Source organism: Calonectris borealis, chromosome 2, assembly GCF_964195595.1.
Source record: "Calonectris borealis chromosome 2, bCalBor7.hap1.2, whole genome shotgun sequence".
NCBI classification, from domain to species: domain Eukaryota; kingdom Metazoa; phylum Chordata; class Aves; order Procellariiformes; family Procellariidae; genus Calonectris; species Calonectris borealis.
Window position 1 is genome coordinate 167315371 of NC_134313.1, and position 19797 is coordinate 167335167.

General features: G+C 37.9%; 1 protein-coding gene across 2 annotated transcripts in view; it reads right to left on the reverse strand.

Annotated features, from left to right (window-relative positions):
• The window catches only part of LOC142078351 (vasoactive intestinal polypeptide receptor 1-like), a 31496-nt gene that overhangs the window by 6931 nt on the left and 4768 nt on the right, over nt 1-19797 (reverse strand). The window contains exons 2-10 of one of the 2 annotated variants that reach the window (XM_075140817.1): nt 14912-15011; nt 11127-11234; nt 10279-10388; nt 7368-7465; nt 6110-6242; nt 5522-5675; nt 3496-3556; nt 1535-1604; nt 576-667 (exon numbers count right to left, since the gene is read on the reverse strand). In XM_075140817.1, the coding sequence (XP_074996918.1) occupies nt 576-667; nt 1535-1604; nt 3496-3556; nt 5522-5675; nt 6110-6242; nt 7368-7465; nt 10279-10388; nt 11127-11234; nt 14912-15011 (926 nt within the window). Of the gene's footprint in view, nt 1-575; nt 668-1534; nt 1605-3495; nt 4611-5521; nt 5676-6109; nt 6243-7367; nt 7466-10278; nt 10389-11126; nt 11235-14911; nt 15012-19797 lie in introns of those variants that run through there. The other variant, XR_012672180.1, reaches the window with a different exon arrangement.

Here is a 19797-nt window from a genome sequence, read left to right on the forward strand (position 1 = left end):
GTATTCTGCTTGGTCTTCAGCTCACTCCAGAAGGGCACAGGTTTATGCTAGGTCCTGTGCCATAACTAAGAGCCATACCTACATATTTTAGGATGAGTCAAATAGTTCACTAGAGTCCTCTGACTGCACTGATGACATCCCCATTGATTGTGAAGGGGATTGGAAACAGGAAGGACTAGGTTCAGTTACCAGAACATCAGCATCATGTTACTGCTAAGAATTTAAAGGAAATTATCTGCATCTTTCTCTATGTGGCCATTTGTGTGGAAAGGACTGGAAGCAAGATGGATGCATTACCTGACATTTAGTGTTTACACTTTCAAGATGGGTCCTGCTGGAGTTGTAATACTTTATATTTTACTTTTATCATTGTTCCCAACACATCCACACCACCCTCCTCCCCCTGAAGAAAAAGAGAGATGTGATATTTGGGATGAAAAGGAAAGTTTACATTTTTATTTCTTCTGGGGATTTCTTTCTATTAGTAAGGAGTTGAACATTTTGTGCTCCTGCCCATAAAACATCTCTTATAACAGCTAGAATGAGTCAATACCAAGAGACCCAGAAATACTTACACAAAGTGGCTTGAATGGCTCCCTCCTCCCTCTTGAGACTTCAATTTATGGACTAGAATTCTGATCACATTAATAAATATAATAAAGTTAATCTGAAAAGACAAGACAAAACCTGTAAACGTACTACAAATCAAGACGTGTCTTCAATTGATACAAATTAACTGAAAATTCCCGGTTATAGGAATTGCACTGGTATAAACCAGTGAAGATCTGCTCACAGATTAAATTGATAGCATTAGAAATAGTGTTATTTTTCCCACTAATGTGTAGCTATACATAAAGATATGCTGAAAGTTATGTTGAATGAATATAGACCTACATATCTCAATATCATTTTATGTCTGATATTAAGTCCTAATATTCGCTGTCAGCACCTAGCAGATCCTACAATGTCTAAATAGTCCCCCCTGCTCCCTTCATTGTTTATGACACGGATTATAACAGATACAGTCCTAAATGACAAACTGTTTCCTCCCTAAATTTAGATGGAATTAATGGGTGCATAAAGGAGATTTTTTGTCTTAAGTTTATGTCCTAAGAACTCATTTAAAAAATATACTAGATAAAATGATCTATATGTATTTCTTGTATTAAACCAGCTTCATATTATCTAAGAGTCATGCCAGTACAGATTGCCTTTCTTCCGAAATGACTTACAGAGACAAAGACACGACTATGGTATGTGGAATGGAGGTATCAAGATGATCCCATTATATCCTAGCATGACTCTAAAAAAGATGGCATTTACCCTTTAGGTTGTGATTTAGGGTGTTTGGGGGGGGAACAACAAAACGAGCAAAACCAACAACAACAAAACCGTATGTTATACAATAATTTCCAACTATTTAAAATTCAATACCATAGCATGTGGTATTGCTTTTTTCCCAGCTTACTGAAAGGAGACATTAACTTAGCTTTCACATTTCAAAAGATACTCAAGACAAAGTGAAAGAACATACTAATACAGTTAGCAAAATGGGGCCTTTGATGATCCATAACACCACTCCATTTTCATCATCATCCCAACATCTGAAACAGCAAACAAAACCAGTCATGTTCTCTATCCCATGTGAGCTTTTCACAACACTTGAATGTATTTCTGTCACAGAATAGGAAAGTGATGGACACTAAGTTCGAAATCACTATTTAAAGGCCCCTGCCAGTACTCGTACCCTGATACCTCTCTAAAAGTTTCTGTGCAGCCCAATCTAAAGGAAGTTTATTCAGTAAGAGGCAATGGTTGAAGAACCAAAGCAAAGTCAAGAAATGCACATTTGTATTTTCAGGCTTCTTTCCTGCTCTTCTGTTGAAAAAGTGACTGATTTACAGGGTACAGATCAGAGACTAAACTACTCTGCATCCACAAACATAATGACTTTGGGGTCATGAGGAAATAGGCAAGAAAAATCTAGAGCCCTAGTAAAGGTACCCTGAAGGGAGAGAGCAGAATGGGCTTTTGGTCCTTGTTTTGAGGCTTTCATGTATTTAACATCAGTAATAGTCCAGCTTAACTCTCTCCACTCAAGTGCCATACATGCTAGGTTATATCATGCTCCCTCTTCCTATATTTTCCCTTCCAGTTTTGTGATACAGGATACTTGGCTGCATAATAATAAAGTTTACAGATGGTGGCTTATACCAGCATGTCCGAGCATAAGGTGTGTCTTTGCAATGTGAACAATGTGAGTTCGGACCAGCTGTGTTTGAAGAACTTAGGTTTCCAATTTACTAGGCTATTAGGTAAAGGATGAGTGGTCCTGATACTGTAGTTTGTTCATATATCTAATATTAGAAGATCAACCAAAAGAATGGAGGATCTGCGATGAGATTCATCTGACTGTGTAGATGTCTTCATCTATTCAACTACATTTCCTTTGCAGTCAAAGGAGATCAATACAGCAGGACACAATTAATCTCATCTTAAAGTGGACAGCTAAAATACATCAGAGCAGGTAGGCACTTTGCTGGAAGAGCACCCAAAGTTCAGACACTTTTCAGCCCCCTCTTTAAGCCTGTGAGAATTTGTCAGAGCTCTTGTTCCTTCTCTCCACTGTTCTCTGAACTCTGTAACTGGATTATCTTGTGCCAGATTCTTTTGCTACAGATCCAACAGATAAACCCATCAATTCTTTGGAAGAGGAGCAGTGGGAAAGGAGGAAAAATGAAATCTTCCCGCACCTCTCCTGGCTACAAAAAGGAAGCACATGATGTGGAAAGGTAGACTGCTTCCACTTATGAAACATTACAGTGGAGAACTTCTGCAGATGTACTGCAGTAATATAAAGAAAGGAAAATAGGATGTGCCAAATGTGGTGGACCATAGAACTTACTGCTTCTACATCATTAATCTGAGTCCTGAGCAGGTAGGTGTAAAATAATGTCCTTTCCAACTGATCATCCTTGTGAAATTACCTGAAGGCCTTCAGGGCAGCTTTTAGTAAATAATCATCTGCTTTACACCTGGCTCTCATATTAAAAGATAAAAATAAATTAAAAAAAAAAAAAAGAGAGAATCAAAGAACTGAATGGAAATGAAAGAAGCAGCTGCTTATCAGGACATAAAGTGTTTGTTTGGGAGGTACTTATTTGAAGAGATTAGGGTTAGTAATTTATGGCTGATTTTATACAAAAGCAATGATTTTCTTAAAATATAATTATTTCAAGGACTGGGCATTAGGAAGCTAAATGAAATGTCAATAATATTTCCAGGTTTTATTACTCCATATATGCACATCAAAATCAGAAGACTTAAAACTATTTTCTCACTTACTTGCCTATGAAGTTTAAAGATTAGAGGCACAACTTTGGAACATTTTTTTTTTGTTATTCAGTTTTTTATATCTATTTTTTCCTCACTAGCAAATCAAAATACAATACAAAATAGGATGTCCTTGGCTTCCTTATCCAAACTCTGACTTACCCAGTATTTTGTCGATGGATTCTTGTGAGGACCCAAGCAAACATCACAGCAGTGGGAGCTCCTGGACAAATCAACATGGAACACACAATATAATTGTTTTGAATACCTTGTCCCATGGAAACTTTATTCCAAGAAGGTTCACAGTGCAGCAGACTGGATGTACATTAAAGGTCAAATAATGGGCCAGACGATTTTAAATAACTTTATGAAAGAACTTAGCTCGCTGTTCAGGGAAGAAAAAAAAAAGAAAAAAAAAAACACAGAAGAATGAAATCAAAACAAAGGAGAATAGGGGATGCTGTGAAACTATCTTTTCAAAAATAACAGGTAAGAATTACTTCAAGGTTTGGATATGAATTACGAGCACTTGTGAAGCTGGACGAATCACTTATTTAGCTAAAATGCTTTTATCTTTTGAATTGTGGCCAGCATACAACTCTCTATACACTTGCTGGAAAAGTTCACATTTTTGTCCTAAGGAGTCTCTACTAATCACTCTAGACCCATCAATTGATGAGCGTTCCATGAGAATTTAGCTAAATCCATGCATTGGTGATTTCTAATCTCACCTTGTCACTGTTTATCCTTCTGTATTTATGACTGAATAGTTATTTCTTTTTCTTCTTCTTCTTCTTTTTTTTTTTTTAAGCAGATCTATAAAATAGCAATTGCGTTTGCTCTCATTCTGTGAATTGAATTTTGTAAAGACTAAGTGACTTTCAAACCTGCCACAAAGGGGGCTCTAATCTGAAGCAGGTGACATTTTCACTGATATATCCATAGAAATATAGGTAATATCTTTCTAAGTATCATTTGAGCATTGTAGGAAAGGCACAGAAGTTGTCCTTCTTAATTTTAGACCTTTGTTCAAGGCCTTTAAGCTGGGACCATATTCAGTTCAAGTTGCCTTTTTAATTAATCAAGATAAATATTTACATCCATATCACCTAAGATCTGAGTTGCCCCTGAGATGTCTCTCATTTTCCATTGATTATAGAAGGAGATAAGGATTACTGTATTATTAATTGAGGTGTTTCCTTTGTTATCTAAAGTTAGCTGTGATTAATCAAGGTCTAAGCATCAGGATATCATAATTGGAATAGTTCCAAATTAACATCCCGTTTATAAAATGCAGACTTTTAAAATTTAATTACATAAAAAAAAAGTCTAAGAATCTGAAGATGAAGGATAAATTACTATTTACTTCAGGAGAACTTGAGTTTCACTCCTAAGGCAAAAATGTTGTGTAACCACTCAATTTGTGTTCCTCCATTTTAGAATAGCCAAGATGAGGTACAAGAATATCTGAGAGTCACAATAAAACATTCTCTGCAGTGAAAGAAATTCTATGTATTACCTGCACATATTCTAAAAATCAGAGATAATTTTAATTGCTGTATAAGCTCAAAAGATTCCCGAAAGCCAGAAGGTCTCTGAAAAAAATAGGATTTTTTGATTCCTAGGCCTGAACTCAACATGATTTGAGATTAATCTATCTAATTCTGCTTACTAAAAGCAAAATGTCAACTTAAAGGTAGTCACCCAAACTTCTTTAGTCAGTGGAGGAAGGCAAAATGTTTCCAGGATGTTATTCAGCCACATTACTCATCTTCTTCAGGACTGGATTAATCACCACCACGGCATGCCTACCTCACTCTACTGACTGCAAGAGAAACCTGGAGAGATAATTTAGATTAGATGGCTAACTTTTAAATTACTGTAGTTGCATGAAATTAATTCCAATGACAAAGATGAATGTTGTAGTCTTTCGAGTAGGCATATCATAGTGCTTGTAGTAATCCATCCCATCCTCTCCTTCAAAGTTTTGAACGGTTAAATATCTAACAAAATAAGAAGAAAGACAGAATAATGGTGTGGTTTTGATGTAGTAGTACTAGATGAATGGGGAACTTTCATCAGAAAGGTGGCACCTTTGATAGGCACCTTTTATCTCAGAACAAATATTTTATCTAGATCTGAAAGTAATAGAAATACTAAACAACACAAAGAGGAAAAAACTACTAACCCCAGCCAGTAAATATGAACCACCATACATACTGCTTGTCCGAAACAAAGGTCAGCAAAAGCAGTGTTTGTAGGTATATCCCTTCTATAAGAAGCCAGAAGAAATTGGCTAAAATACTGAACTGGAAGAATGCCACAGCAGCCTTACAAGCAACCTGGAAATGCAGAGGAAGAAAAAACTATTAGGTCTACTCTCCATTGTGTCTGGTTTCTTTACAAGTATAGGCAAAATTCAGTGTTACCCCACAAGAATGGAGAAATTATTACAAGATTTCAGTAGGTTTGGGATTCCATCATTTCCATTGACTTTACTTGAGTTTTTTGAAAAGGAAACATTGTCTTTGTCTTATAGATGAAATTCTTTACTGATAGAAATTGCTACAGCTTCATTAGAGTCAACAGACCTGTACTTTATATATCAAGCTGAATGTAGTCATAGTACTTGGTCTTTGGGTTTCTGTAATATTGTTTGGTTTAAGATTTCAATTCTAGCAAACTAAAGAGAAATGGGATTAAGAAATCGCCGTGTTCTCTTCAGCTCAAGAATTAAATGTTAAATCAAAGATAAGAGAGAGGGGAAATTTAGTACCGTTGACATTAGGCAGTGGTCCATAGTTTCATCTGCAAACAAAACTGCATCTTTGGTGAAAACAGCAATTGCTCTCAGGATAAAGGAGACAAACAGGTGCATATGGATGTAATTCCGTGTACAGTGGAATTTTCTGACATGGAAAGAGAAAATAAAAATTGTTCTTCAAGAGAAATTTCTCATGATCTCATCGAAACTCAGACAGGAATACAGGGTGACTTAAGACACCTTCCAAAGCAAATAAATGATCTGTCACTATTTAGGAGGGAGCTAGACAAGGGAGCAGAGCAGTTATTTTCTGTTTAAGCTAATAAAAATGCTAGTATAATTGTCCTTGAATCACCACACATTTAAAGGAGATGCCAGAAGCAGAGAGTAACTCCGGGACTCTTGGGTTTTATTGCAATAATGTCTTTTAATTATTCTAAATAGCATTTTTTGTTGAACAAGCTTGCAACAGGCTCTTCAGTCCCTTTCTGGCCAGAGGAAAACAGAGTACTGAATAGGTGTCGGTCGGATGTTGTGGGATGGTTGCCAGAGAAGTAGCTGTCTTACCCTAGACTGCATTTCCCTCATTGCCCTGTCCAAGTTTGACCTTGAGCTGAAGGAATCTCCTTCAAAGTTTAGACAGATAAGCCTCTTGGTCCCGGGTCTCTCTGTAAGTGATATGACCTTTGAGACTGCAAATCCACACCAGTCAGGAAGCTGCTTCTGTGCTGTGCACTCCTGTCTGCATACTAAGCTTAAGGCTTTTTTTCCAAGTGCATTGGAACCAATCAAAACCAGGATCCATTTCCTAATATCCAACATCATCAAACATGACATTTAGATTTCTTTAAATCTCTTTCTATCACTCCAAATTATGGAAGAAATGGTCTTTCACAGAGGGAATGGACAGTTTAGAATTACTACTGGTCCAGGGACATGAGACAGTCCGTTTCTGCAGGGTGTGTCCTGCTATGCACTGGAGGAATAGTTATCTTATGTTAATAGTGATAACAGGCTGGACCATTTCCACTGTATGGTGTCATTAAAGAGACTAAGATAGACTGCCCAGCCAGCTTTATTGTTTTAACATCTGCAGGGAAATGCCACAACATGAATACAGAAGGACCCATTGCCATCAACAGTGTTATGGCTGAGAAAGATTTGAAAATAATAATAAAAAAATCCACAAAACAGAAACACAGAGGGTTTGAGAGGAATTAGGATGAGGTTATCTTAAGACATCCTGAAAAAAGAGATCATTTTTTTTTACCTGAAGGCAGCAAAGACAATTAGAGCTGTAATGAGTGAAATCACTGATGCTGCATAGCCAGCAGTGTAGACACGCCAAAATGCAGAATAATATGATTTCTATGAGAAAAAGAGAACACAGACCAATGCTGGTGGTTATGCAGCATGCACGCTGGTATGCTTATTTCACTAAGATACATTTTCCCTTACTAGTCAGTCCCATCACCTATGTGTAGCTTTACATGCTTAAGATCTGATTCAGGTTTTTCCCTCCATCATTAACATACTTTTTTTCTTTTGAATCCTACATAACCTTACACATGAGACAGATTCCACAGCCCACAGGATCATATGAAGTAGTGACCTCTTTGAGCATGTTCAACAGGAAAATGTTACTTTTGCTAAGTAACTACATTTTCTCCTATAGGTACCTAAACCCCTAGGGCACTGAAGCTTGCTGATGGGTGATTTGTGAATCCATCACTTTAGACTTGGGCCAGATTCTACTCTGTTTAGCTCAAAGGACGTTTCCCACTGATTTGATAAGTGTTAATTTTCATAAACAGCATAGTTAAAAGAGAAATAAAACTTACATTTTGCGGGTGAGGAAACCAAAACACTGGGAAACAGTCACATCACACGGTGGAGGTAGGAAAGTTAAAGCCAAGAAAATAACCTCACAGTCTTTAATTCTTTGGACAAACAGTTCATTCAGTAGCCACATATTGTAACACTGTAAATTATTTATAGTTCATTTGTTTGTTTGTTTTGCTTTCAAATATCCTATGTCTCAAGAAAAATGAAGCATGTTTATGTTGCTTTAGCTATGCAAATTTTATCCTGATTCACTACAAGATCACCTAATTATTCAAAATCCCAGGAAACTAAATTATCTGAATCCAGGCAAATTTCGTCCTTGCAAATGCAATGGACACTTTGTTCTCTAATTGATCCAAACTCTGTTTATCCAAAAGGCAGCAATCCTAGGTTGAGAAAACTGATTAGCAATTTTCAGTAGATCCATAAATAAATCGTGCAACCCTGACAATCTAGGAATCATCCTAGTGTTTCTAAAATATTCCTAATCTTTTATATGGTATTTTCAAAACACAGGTGAAAATTAGAAAATAGGTTCTTCAATTGAACAATGTAGTATTTTGATGCATTTTATCTGTTTTTGTAGGGTAGCTAAAAAAACAACACTATATGCAGAAGACATCATAAGTCCTCAACTGCAGGTACAAAATACAAAAAAGTGGTTCTCTTAGAATATAAATGGGATTCTTCTCACCTACTTCCCTATGTTTACAGTGTGGTAGAGCTTACCGATCTTATCTTCCCTCTATAGACTTTGTGGGTTTGTCTGGCATGACAAACTAAACACAGCCACAGCACAGAGATGAGCTCTGCCCTGAAATCTTCCATAATGTTAAAATGTAAATATAGTCCCTTGCTTGATTTCAGCCTAGTCCAGCTACAGACTAAGCCTGGCTTAGCACAAGCCAGGGACTGCTTGGAGAAAGCCACCCTGGTCCGGAGAGTAAGAGAGTTTAGCTCAGTGAGTGAGAGCCATGCCATGGCAACTGGTCCCATGGCTGGAGAAGGGTGCGCCAGAATGCATGGTACCTTACCAGTCTCACACCCCTTCTGAACTGCTTGCATGGTTTCCAGCAACTTTCCAGAAGTTTTTAAAGCATCTATCTTTCTAGCTTCCCCACAGGGTAAAGAAGTACAAATATTCTCAGTTCACAGGTGGGGAATTGAGCTCCAGATATCTGTACTGCCTATTACAGCTGTGCTTGAGTTTCTAAGTTCATGGAGCCAAGTAGCTGACTCCAACTGTGTCTACACTTCCTAAAGATTCAGTTACCTGAAGCAGCACTGCTGTGTTTGAGTTTTGATGCCTGGAGAACCAAAAACACTCACAAGGAGTTATATATGAGTTAGCCTTTTCTTTCATAGATTGGAGGTAGTCTATTGCTTCTATCAAAATACCACGATAGGAGGAGGAGGCGGTGATGTTCCCCAGGAGCTAGTGCCTTTGTACAAGATGGATGAGCCTTACCCCATACAGGCAAGAGATGAGGGGATGGAGACACCCCTATTCTCTCATGCCAGAACTGTCCCATTTAACAAAGGTCAGAACTCAAGAGGCAGAAACACCGAGCACACCTCTGTTAATCAACCACCTTCAGCCATGAGGTAAAGCTCACCACTGAGGCACTAACACCACCAATGCAGTGTGAGGCATTCCTATCCTGGGGCCACATCGATGATGAGGAACATGGAAATTTAAATCATATGAAGATGTGGGTGAAAAAGAAACACTCCTGGAGCCTAACTGAGCACCTAATGATGCTCTTTAGGTAGGAAAAATAGGGGTTCATTTCCTACTCCACTGAACACCTGAGATAAAGTGTGAAAATACTCAATGGCATCCAAGAGTTCCCTCCTAGAGATGTACATTGACCACCATGCTATGAAGTTACGGGATCTTTTTCTCTGACTCGAAGAAAATCTGGAAAAACAAGCAACAGGAGGGAACCGAAGAAATTTTCCCTGAAAAATTCCCCATAGACTGGTTGGTAGGGCTTCCCTGGGAGATGGGCACATGATGTGGATTCAAATCACCTCTGTCAAAGAACTAAAGTCTTTGTGAGACAGGACAAGTGAACTAATCGTGAGTCTACTGATTAACACCAAGAGGAGACAATTGGATAGAAAGGAAAGTGCTATCTGCTACTCCTTTGCTTTATATTAAGCCTAATTTGTTAAACAGTCTCTAAATATACCTAAAAGGTTTGAGCTTAGCACTGAAGATGTGTAATTACTGGATTCTGACAAGGCTCATATGTGCAGAAGCATCCAACTACTCAGCACACTCAAAAGAGGGTACTCTGGAGATGCCCACAAGCAGGAAATCAAAAACTCACCTGATCCTCAGGCCCTTTACTGGAACTTTCATCGAATCCACAGGCAATGGTATATGGTGGGAATGGTTCTGACCAATATGCCTCCTGTGTACAGTTTCTCTGAAGGAAGCCTTTAATGGTAAAGTATATCAGAGAATGAATTATAGAGGGGGGTGTTCTTTAAGTTTTGACAAGAAATAACAATTTTTTATTCCTACTTTGATTGTTAAGTTAGGCACTTACAGGTCTAGTCATGTTCAGCAAGATTAGCTGTAGGGTCATAATATTCTATATATCTATCATTTGAAAATTGAGACAGATGTTCCCATTCATTTCAACATGCAGTGGAACTTCTACATTTCATATAGGAAATTCATTCTGCAAATTCAGTCCTTACACAGAGGAAATCAAATTACGCAGCCTATCCTGCATTTACAACATAATTTGTGTTTGTGGTCAAAGTTCTGAGACACCTGATCTAGCTTTGAAGTTAGACATAATTTTTGAACTTGGTCCTGCTCTGACTGGAGGATTGGACTAGATGACCTTTCTAACATTAATTATTCTATGACTTTATAAGTCAGTGATTCTATGACATACTTATATTCCTTTATAACCTTAGCAATATAGTGCAATTACCCATGTTTTTTAGACCACCAAAGAGACCAGGCAATTAGTACAGCATAACACAAAACAGAAGAGTACCAAATATTGACCATAAGCCAAGATGTGTATCTGGATAATTACTCTATGTCAGCTGACATAAAATAGCATTGTGAATCAGGAAAATAAGTAAGTTACTGAATCTTTAACATTAGAATTTATTTTCAAAATATCTAGAAATAAAAAGAATAGGAAAAAAGTCTTGCCATGGATATTGGTGATTTCTTCAAAAAATCTCGGACAGGGAACTTTAACCACTTCCCCAAAAGTGGCTCTGGGCCAGCAGGTTAGACCATCCCAATCTCTGGCGCATCCTGAAAAAAAAGTGCCTCTAAATAAACACACACAGAACATCACACAGTTGATCTTCCATAATGAGATGGTCTGTGGCTTTCCCACTAATTAACATGCATGAAGAAGAGCCACAACAGGACATGCGGCTCTGCAGATGGAGGATTGTATTGTTTTCCTCTTCTTGAATGCATCGTCGCTCACATATACACTTGGCATTTCAGCTGGACCTTCCCCCACCTTATCTCATGAGAGAATGTACCTGGAATTCAAGCAGACACAATCTGAAAATCAAAACAACTGGAGCTCTTTCTACTGTCAAAACAAAAGTGACCAAAATCAAAATATTGAATAAATACTAGCACTTGAGATTTCTCATTACTGGTTTCAGAGTCTAACTGAAAAACAACAAACTTAAGAGCCTTAGTCTCTTGATTCCATGCTTAAAGTCTACCAATTTCACCTGACTTCAAGGAAATAAGGGCTGAAGTCCTGGTCTTAGGCAATCAATGGCATTGGACTTCAACAAGGATTAGATTCATCCCAAACTAGAAGAACATCTCTCAGCACCGTATACAATAACCACCATCAGGAGTAGGTCTGACTGGTTGGCATTCATGAGGTTCCCTAAACCAGAGGTTGCTAGCTGATGACACAGGACATGCTACTAGCTATGAGTCCAATAAAAACGCTTTTCAGAAGTTATAGTTAATCACAGCTTTGGCACGGATGCATCACCTCATTGAGACTCAAGCTGTGGTCACGCAGTGTCTGTTGGCAAGTAGGTGGGTGCAGAATAGAAAAATTATCAGCGTGAAAAGGTGCCTGAACCAATAAAAAAAGCACCACGCTGTAACTGAAACTAATCTCTAGGTAGTCGTAAGGTGGATATAAAGCAGTGCATGAGTTTCATTTGAGAGGTGTTATTTTCTTTCACCGATTCTTTTCTGTTTCCTCTGTGACTGATGACAAGGCAAATCTAAAATTGTCAGGAGCTGAAATGTGGAAGCAATATTACTTGCCTGGAGCTAAGCAAAGTTACTCTTCAGTTTCTGAAAGGATAGTCCTGAGAATCTCCCACAGCATTATCCTGATATCACCCTTGGGAGGATGAGATTCCCGGTATCCCCAGTTTGTCAGATGGGAGAATAGAAGCTCTGATTCATTATCTCTAATTTTAATTATCTTAAATATGTTAGCTAATCTTAGCTATGTTCCCTCTGTAATCAGTAGGAAGAGACAGGGACTTCCAGCACATGATTCATCCCATATATTGGCAACTCCTTTCTGAGGACAGGATGAATCACTCGCTGTAAATACCTAGGTCTCTCTGATGATTATAGCCTAAACTATTAGGCTGCTAATTTTCAAATGAATAAAGTCAGGTAACATGAGTCCCACTTAGACATGCAGTGGTCCACACACACAGACTTAGGGACTTAAGGGTCTCTCTTAGAGGGACTATAGTACCTTTGAGGAGTTTTGTCTAAAAATCTATTGTATTTGACAATGTGGGGTTAAAAAACAGAACCAGGTGGCCTTATGTAGGAGTGAAACCTGTATGTTTTAAGTCTTAGATCTGGCTTCATTGCCAGTGAGTTCTACAGTTTCTATCAGAGAAACCACTGAGTGCGGAGGCAGCAAGAACATTTTACACGCCAAGGTTTTCAAGAGACTAATGATTGCCCAAGTCACCTGAGACTCCATCAAGACAACTGCAGTAGGAATTATATCAAGTAATGTTGACGTCATAGATATTTAAGTCTTCTTCAGTAACCCAGGGCTTTTTCTTTTTTAGACAATGGAGAAAAAAAAGCATTTTTAGAGCTTGATGCAACTGACCTATTTTATACATCTACTTCAAGATGAGAGGAATTGCACCCTAGACTCTAGTGATGACACCCATTAGACACCGTTTTGTACAAGAATAAAGTGGAACTACTTTCAACTAAAAAGTCTGCAACATAGACTAATTCCAGCTCGGATTCTCTGTGAGTGTTGAGAAGTAACTCTGTTCAAATTGTGATCCTTCAGTTTGTCTCATGTGCAATTCCTGAAAACTGAAATGCAAGCCAGGGACTTTTACCAATCTTAGTTTAGTTTTAAAATACCCCAGATGAAATATTGGGAATTAATTGTTCTTCCAGATCTAATGTTTCATTTTAAACTATATTGAGAAAGGCTGTAAATACCTTTTTCATTAAAGTTTTTCCATCTCTAGGGAATAAAAGGTGGAAAGGGGAGCTTTGAGAAGATCAGAGTTGATAAGGTTCAAGATTTTAAAATAGTTTAACAGAAATCTGAGCAGTTTTTATTTCTTTGAGTAGCCTTTGCTACAAAGAGGATTCCCAAATCATGTAATTATTTTTCTGGTAAAGAGAAAAATACCTGGAATGTCTTATTGTAATGCATGTAATAAATCATTATCAAAAATGCCTGATTTTTGCCAGAATTTTTTTGGGTGGGTTACTGGGTCTTCCAAGTGCAAAATGTGTCCAGAAGGTATTCTGGACTTGATTAAAGGGGGAGGAGGAAATACAATGAATATACAGTAGGCAAGTACAAGAAGGGTATCAGACATCAGAGTGATTGGAAAGGCTGCTTATTTATGTTAACATAAATAAGAAGATAAAGGAAATATCCTGGAGGCTAGTCTAAATTTTGGTAGGCTGCTAAAGGTAGACTTCCAGGTGGTTACAATACTTCTATTCATACCAAGTGCATGAGGCATCTTTGTCTCATAACTCCTCCGTAGCAAATTAACATCTGATAATTCACGGCAACTGAAAAATCTCACTGAGGTGGACTTATACTTTTTTAAGCAAAGTTGGACAGAAAAAAATATGACTGAAGTTTTGAAAGAGTTTGAACATCTTGAAATTTCACTTTGAATCAATTCAAAACATCTCCACAATGCCAAAACGCCAGCAAAGAGAACCCCCTACAGAGCATTTTAAAAAATATTTTACAAGCTCTCTGAAATGTTCGTTTTGATTTTCAGAATTTATATTTGAGCATGTAATAGATTTCAAAACACCACCACAATAAATCTTTTCAAACAAAGAAACAAAGAACCTCCAAAAATGTAGAAATAAAATATTTTGAAGAAGTTGGGATTGTTCTTTTCTTTTTTTTTTTGCAAAGAATATTTTCACCAGATTGGAATGATTCCCAACACAATATAATTTCAGCATGCTTTTCAGTGTCTTCTGTGAAAGCTTCTTTGCAGTTTTGGATATAAGTAAAGAACACACCAAATACTTTAGGAATGTAAGACATTCCAAGTAGGATTTTCCTGCCCTAACTAAGCATCTAAACTTGTCAGGGTCTGAAGTAATCATCTTAGTCTCATTCTGTAGTTAGTAAAGAGAAATACAACTCCAGAGAATGATTCATCTCATCCTAAAGTAAGCATCTAAACCAGAGGCAATGAAACATGTTCTAGGGACACCCACCTTCCTCCATTTACTTGCAGGGAATCTAAGAAGACAAGTCCTGACTTAGACATTGAGCTTTTAAAGATGTCTAAAATGAGATGAGGTAAAGTTAGCCTATAGAAGCAACACTTCAAACTATTAAGAAATGAGATAAAATAGGAATCAAATCTTGACTCAGGAGAACAAACGGTATCTTGACATTGTGCCCCTGAAATTATATACAAGGGATATTTATATCAGAGCTTGACAATAAGGACCATTACCTTTAAGATCAGGTGAAACAGATTCATTCTTTTCTAAGCAGAGAGCCTCCTCTTTGACCACCTGCTGGAATATCTTGCATTCTGGATGGATTCCCACAACCTCAGTGAGAGAAAGACAAAACAAATCAAGAAGTTCTGTGGTTATCGGAACGAGAAGAGCCAGGTTTCTTTCCAGTTTGTACCTTGTGGCTGATACTTTGAGGTCTAAGAATGTGAAAACTCCAGCTGAAGATTTTTCTGCAAAAAAGACAGGTAAATGGCAGGAGGAGGCTGTGATCTCGTACATTTATCAATTTGTATATGCGTCTGGATATGTATACTCGTATGGATTCTTCAGTGTATCTCAACAGTCAAGCTCACATAGCACCTCTTCTCCAATCTCGACATTTATACCACCTCTTATTTACATCTATGTTTTTCACAAAACTTAAATAGGTTTCACAGTCTTTGGATCTCCACCTCTTTGTCAACTGGCCAAAGTTGAATGAATCCATCATGGGAATATTCACACTGAGTCCCCCAAACATACATGCAGACTGACCCCATAAAAAAAAAAAAAATCTCTTTAAATATACATGGGTGTTTTGTTTTTTCTTTTAGTTAATTATTTTGCGTGTTCAGAATTACCTATTGGCAAAATATTCCTATTTTGATCCCTGGAAGCTCCCAAGAATCAAGTTTTCTTTATTGGAGGAAGCAACCCTAAGTGTGACAATAAAGTCTTAATTACTCTTCAGGAGAGTGTGCCTACTCTGCTTTGATGCTGATACTGATAGAATGGGCTCCTGGTCGTCTTTGAAACCTTGAGATTATAGTGCCATACAAATCATTCTACTGAGAGAGCACAGTGTAAGCTCTTCCCTTCTGAATGCAGTTGGTATAATTACAAAAATAGAAGCAATAAATAGGACCAGAAGTTTTAAGTCCATTGGGGCTTAAATAGGAAATACTGAAGTCCAAAAATTTAGAGAAATCAGAGAAATAGTAACCTTGGCCATAGTTTAATCTGAGTGATTACAAAATTTTATCAACATGTTGCCTGAGGATGCAGGGTTGCTACACACTCCTTAAACAGAGGCACTGTTTCATTTTACCAGATGAAGAAATGAGAAAAAATTAGTGACTTATTTTGGAGCTTACGGAATGATATTTGTCTCACAGATTAAGATACCTACATTTAAATAGCTAAATGGATTTCTAGACATCAGTTGTTGGACAGGGTCTAGGTTCATCTTCTCAAGTACAGATACCTAGTGTCATTTAGGTGCTGTCATGTATTTTGCTTGGTCTCCATCTCTCACTCCAGAAAGTTTAATGTCCACTGTAGTCTTGCATCGTATCTGCTGTGATTGTGAAGATGTTCTTAATACCCTAGAACATCCCAAAATGGTTATCTCTGGAAAGGCAATTCAATTATGAGATAGAATCTTCAATGTCAGTGTCTACTTGTTATCTGAGCTTCTTTTGCAGTCCATGGAAATTTAAAGGATGTCTCACTCACCCAGGAATGGTGAGTGCCATTTGGGATGCTATAGGGTATGTCAGCCCTCTTGTGTAAATTCTGCATTAATTTTGCCAGCCCCATGTAGAAGTCTCAAATGCATTATTTGATGTCTCAAATAATTCTACACACCCATACTTAATTAATCCCAGTGTCAATAGAGTCAGCAGAGTCGAGAAAGCAACTGAATATCGCACCAAAGCCTCCTTTGGGAAATTGGGATCTTCAAGACATAGGGAGTCTTACATGGAATAGAGCAGAGGGTGTGCTCCTTTGCAAGCTATGCTATTCAAGGCAAAGCCATGGGGGCTCAGGGGGTAGTGATTTTAATTGAAATGATGGATTGAAGTCTTTCTGAGACAGTTCTGAGGAAGCCTGTAGGCCATTCCAAACCTCTAATGACTTTGAAAACACAGTACAGATGAAAACATCACTGCTATATTGCCTTTTCAGTCTCAGGAAGTTGATTTATTGGCCTTCAGAATGTTTTCAGTGAGCAGTGCAACCAGAACTTCTTTTAGCCTCCACAGAAACTTTACTGGAAGTCATGTAGACTATTATATTTTAGCAATAATATCTGCCTAGGGGAAAAAAAGTAGAACACAACTTTATCTTTAAAAACCTTTAAAAATTCTGCCTACATTTGGGTTTTAAAATAACATAGACAGGCTGCATTTAATTATGAGGCCGTAAAGATGGTTCGTACATCCTAATATTAGAACAGAAAAAGGATTAAGGACACTGTTTGAAAAGAAAATTAAGACATGGCTTTTTCATGCATTATATTCCTCCAGTGGATAATTCAAAATATATTTTATAAATCACCATGAGTGACTCTTAAAATAGTACTTCTTGCTGTTCAACTATAGTAACACAATTCTGAAATGAAATTTTTCAGATATTATTAGGATTCCTGCTCATCGCTTTATCTTTTAACACATATTTCACTTTGCATTTGGCCTACATAACAAACAAATTATTTGAGTAGTGTAACAAAATGATTGCTACCTAAATCCCTCACTATTTCAGTTTATAAAGATGGATTCAGCTGGACAGGGAATAAGCAGTTTCTCTACTTTCTGGAATTTCTGGAGTTTATTACTGCTGAGAAACTTTGTATTTGGAATATTCTTAGGCTTGATGTTTAAAAGTCATGACAACTTGACATGCTGTTATACAACTTACCATCTATACTAAGTCCTCTGGCAAAAGGCTTGAAAGCAATGGCCAGTCGTAACCCAAAATGAAATAAAAACCATGAAAGGAGATTTGAAATGCCTTTGAGAAGCACTTGGGAGAGATGGGTTAACTTAACTCCCTCCTCATGCCAGAGGTGCTGGGAATGTGGAAACAGACACATAATTAGTTATGAAAAGTTTCAGAGAAGGAAGGGTTATCTTTCTCCAAAGGCCAACTTAAGCAACACATGCAGCAGATGCAGGTAGAACATAAATGAGGGACTAAGCAGCTGAGCTCTCCCAAATGGTACATTGAACATTGAATACGTGGACCAGACTGCCTGCTGCTCGAAGTAGGCTGCATGTTCTTTTTTCTCTCCTTTGGTAAATCTACACCTGTTGAACCAGACACCATAATTCAGCAGAGCTGCACTGAAATCCATGGAGTGCTATTTATTTACAGTGGCTGGGGAAGCCCATACCCTACCGGCAGGGAAGTTGTACCGCATTAGTTTTACGCATGACAGAGGAACTGCCATAACAGATCAGATCCCTAGTTCATCAGACTCCTGCCTCGGAAAGCACTGATGAATCACCAGAAAACATGTTTTTCCAATATATTCTAGAAATCCTGACCTACTGCTGGTGATACTCACCAATGGTGAGATTGTAGTCAACCCCACTACCACCGATAGCTAAGCGATTAATCAGCATGCTCACATTTTTTTGCTTCTGGGTTACTGGATTTGGGGTGGGGGTGGCTATAGCCACCACAGCCCAGATTTTTTGTTATAGGCCAGTGCATATGTTAAACATTACTGACACTTTGGTGTTTGAGAATCAACATCAACTGCAATTGCAGATGTAACCTACAGATCATCCCTTAAGAAGTAAAAATGAGGCTGGTGTTATTAACTAATAATCTTGTAACCTTACTGGAAGTAATCCCACTGTTACAAAAAAAAAAAGAAAAAAAAAGAAAGAAAAAATGACACATATACAAGAAATTCAGAACAGTGATGATGCTTCAATTTGTTGGTTTTCCTCAGGCTTTAAGAAGAAGAAAGACATTAAACCATTTTACAGTTAAAGAAAAGCCTTCGGGGCAGAACATTACTTGTGATTTGTTGGATATGGCTTACTTATTTTTTGTTATTAATCTCACAGTGCCTTGAGAGAAAAGTGCATGTTGTTGCTCTAATCTGCCTACAAAGGTTAGGTGATGGGGCTTTCTAGAAAGCAGGGGCTCTGTATTTGTTGCAGGGTCATGGCGCAATTTGGGAGGCATCTGCTGTAATGACTGAGCTCTTGTAGGAAAAGAGTAGTTCCTGTTCACCTTAGGAAAGGATAATTTAGGAACCAAAACAAAGCAGAGATTTCTGAGGCAGGGATGTCCAATCTGACACGGTCTTCCCTGCCACAGTAATAAGCATAAGAGACTGATTTAAAATGCTACTTCTTGGATCAACGTTTCCTAGTAGCTAGGCAGTAACCTGGCATGAACCTTACTGAAAATCACAGTGGGATGCCTTCACCCCAAGGCTTTTACAGAAAACTTAGAGGTTTTGTGCAGTGTTATACTCAAGGAACCGGGTTTTGCATTGCTGAGAATCACAAGATGAAGACCTTTTTGCTGGCTTGTACATTAGTGACCAGCCAAAATACACAGGGGCATCTTAACTCTAAGTCCTAGCCACTGAAACAACCTTGCCTGGAACAAAGCAATCACGTAGTGAACATTAAAAAGTTACCTATGACAGGCATGGGCATGCTAAAAACCTGGGACAGTTTAGAGAGTCAGATTTTGAGCTTGCGCTTACTTTTGGACTTCCAATTCTTAACACCTGTGAGGTTATTGCATTGAAACCTTAAGTGGTATACTCACTGATAGTAAGTATAACATTGTTTTGTATTGCCTCTGTTAGATGATAGTTCATTTATTTGCCCAAATCTGAGCAGAAAAATCAATCTAATGGTACTTTGGGCTTTGATTTGTTCATGTTGGACAACATCAGACTGGGAAGAGAGTTTTTTCTAGCAACATCCTCATGCCATACTTAGTGCAACTTAGTTAAAGGCAATCTTTCCCAAGAGCCCATCCAAAGATGGTGCCCCTAGGCTGTTGTGGTGGTAGAAAAACTGTGATTTAGATGTCACATAAAAGACAGATCTTCACTCATTAAGAAGTCCATTAGCACACTTGGGGA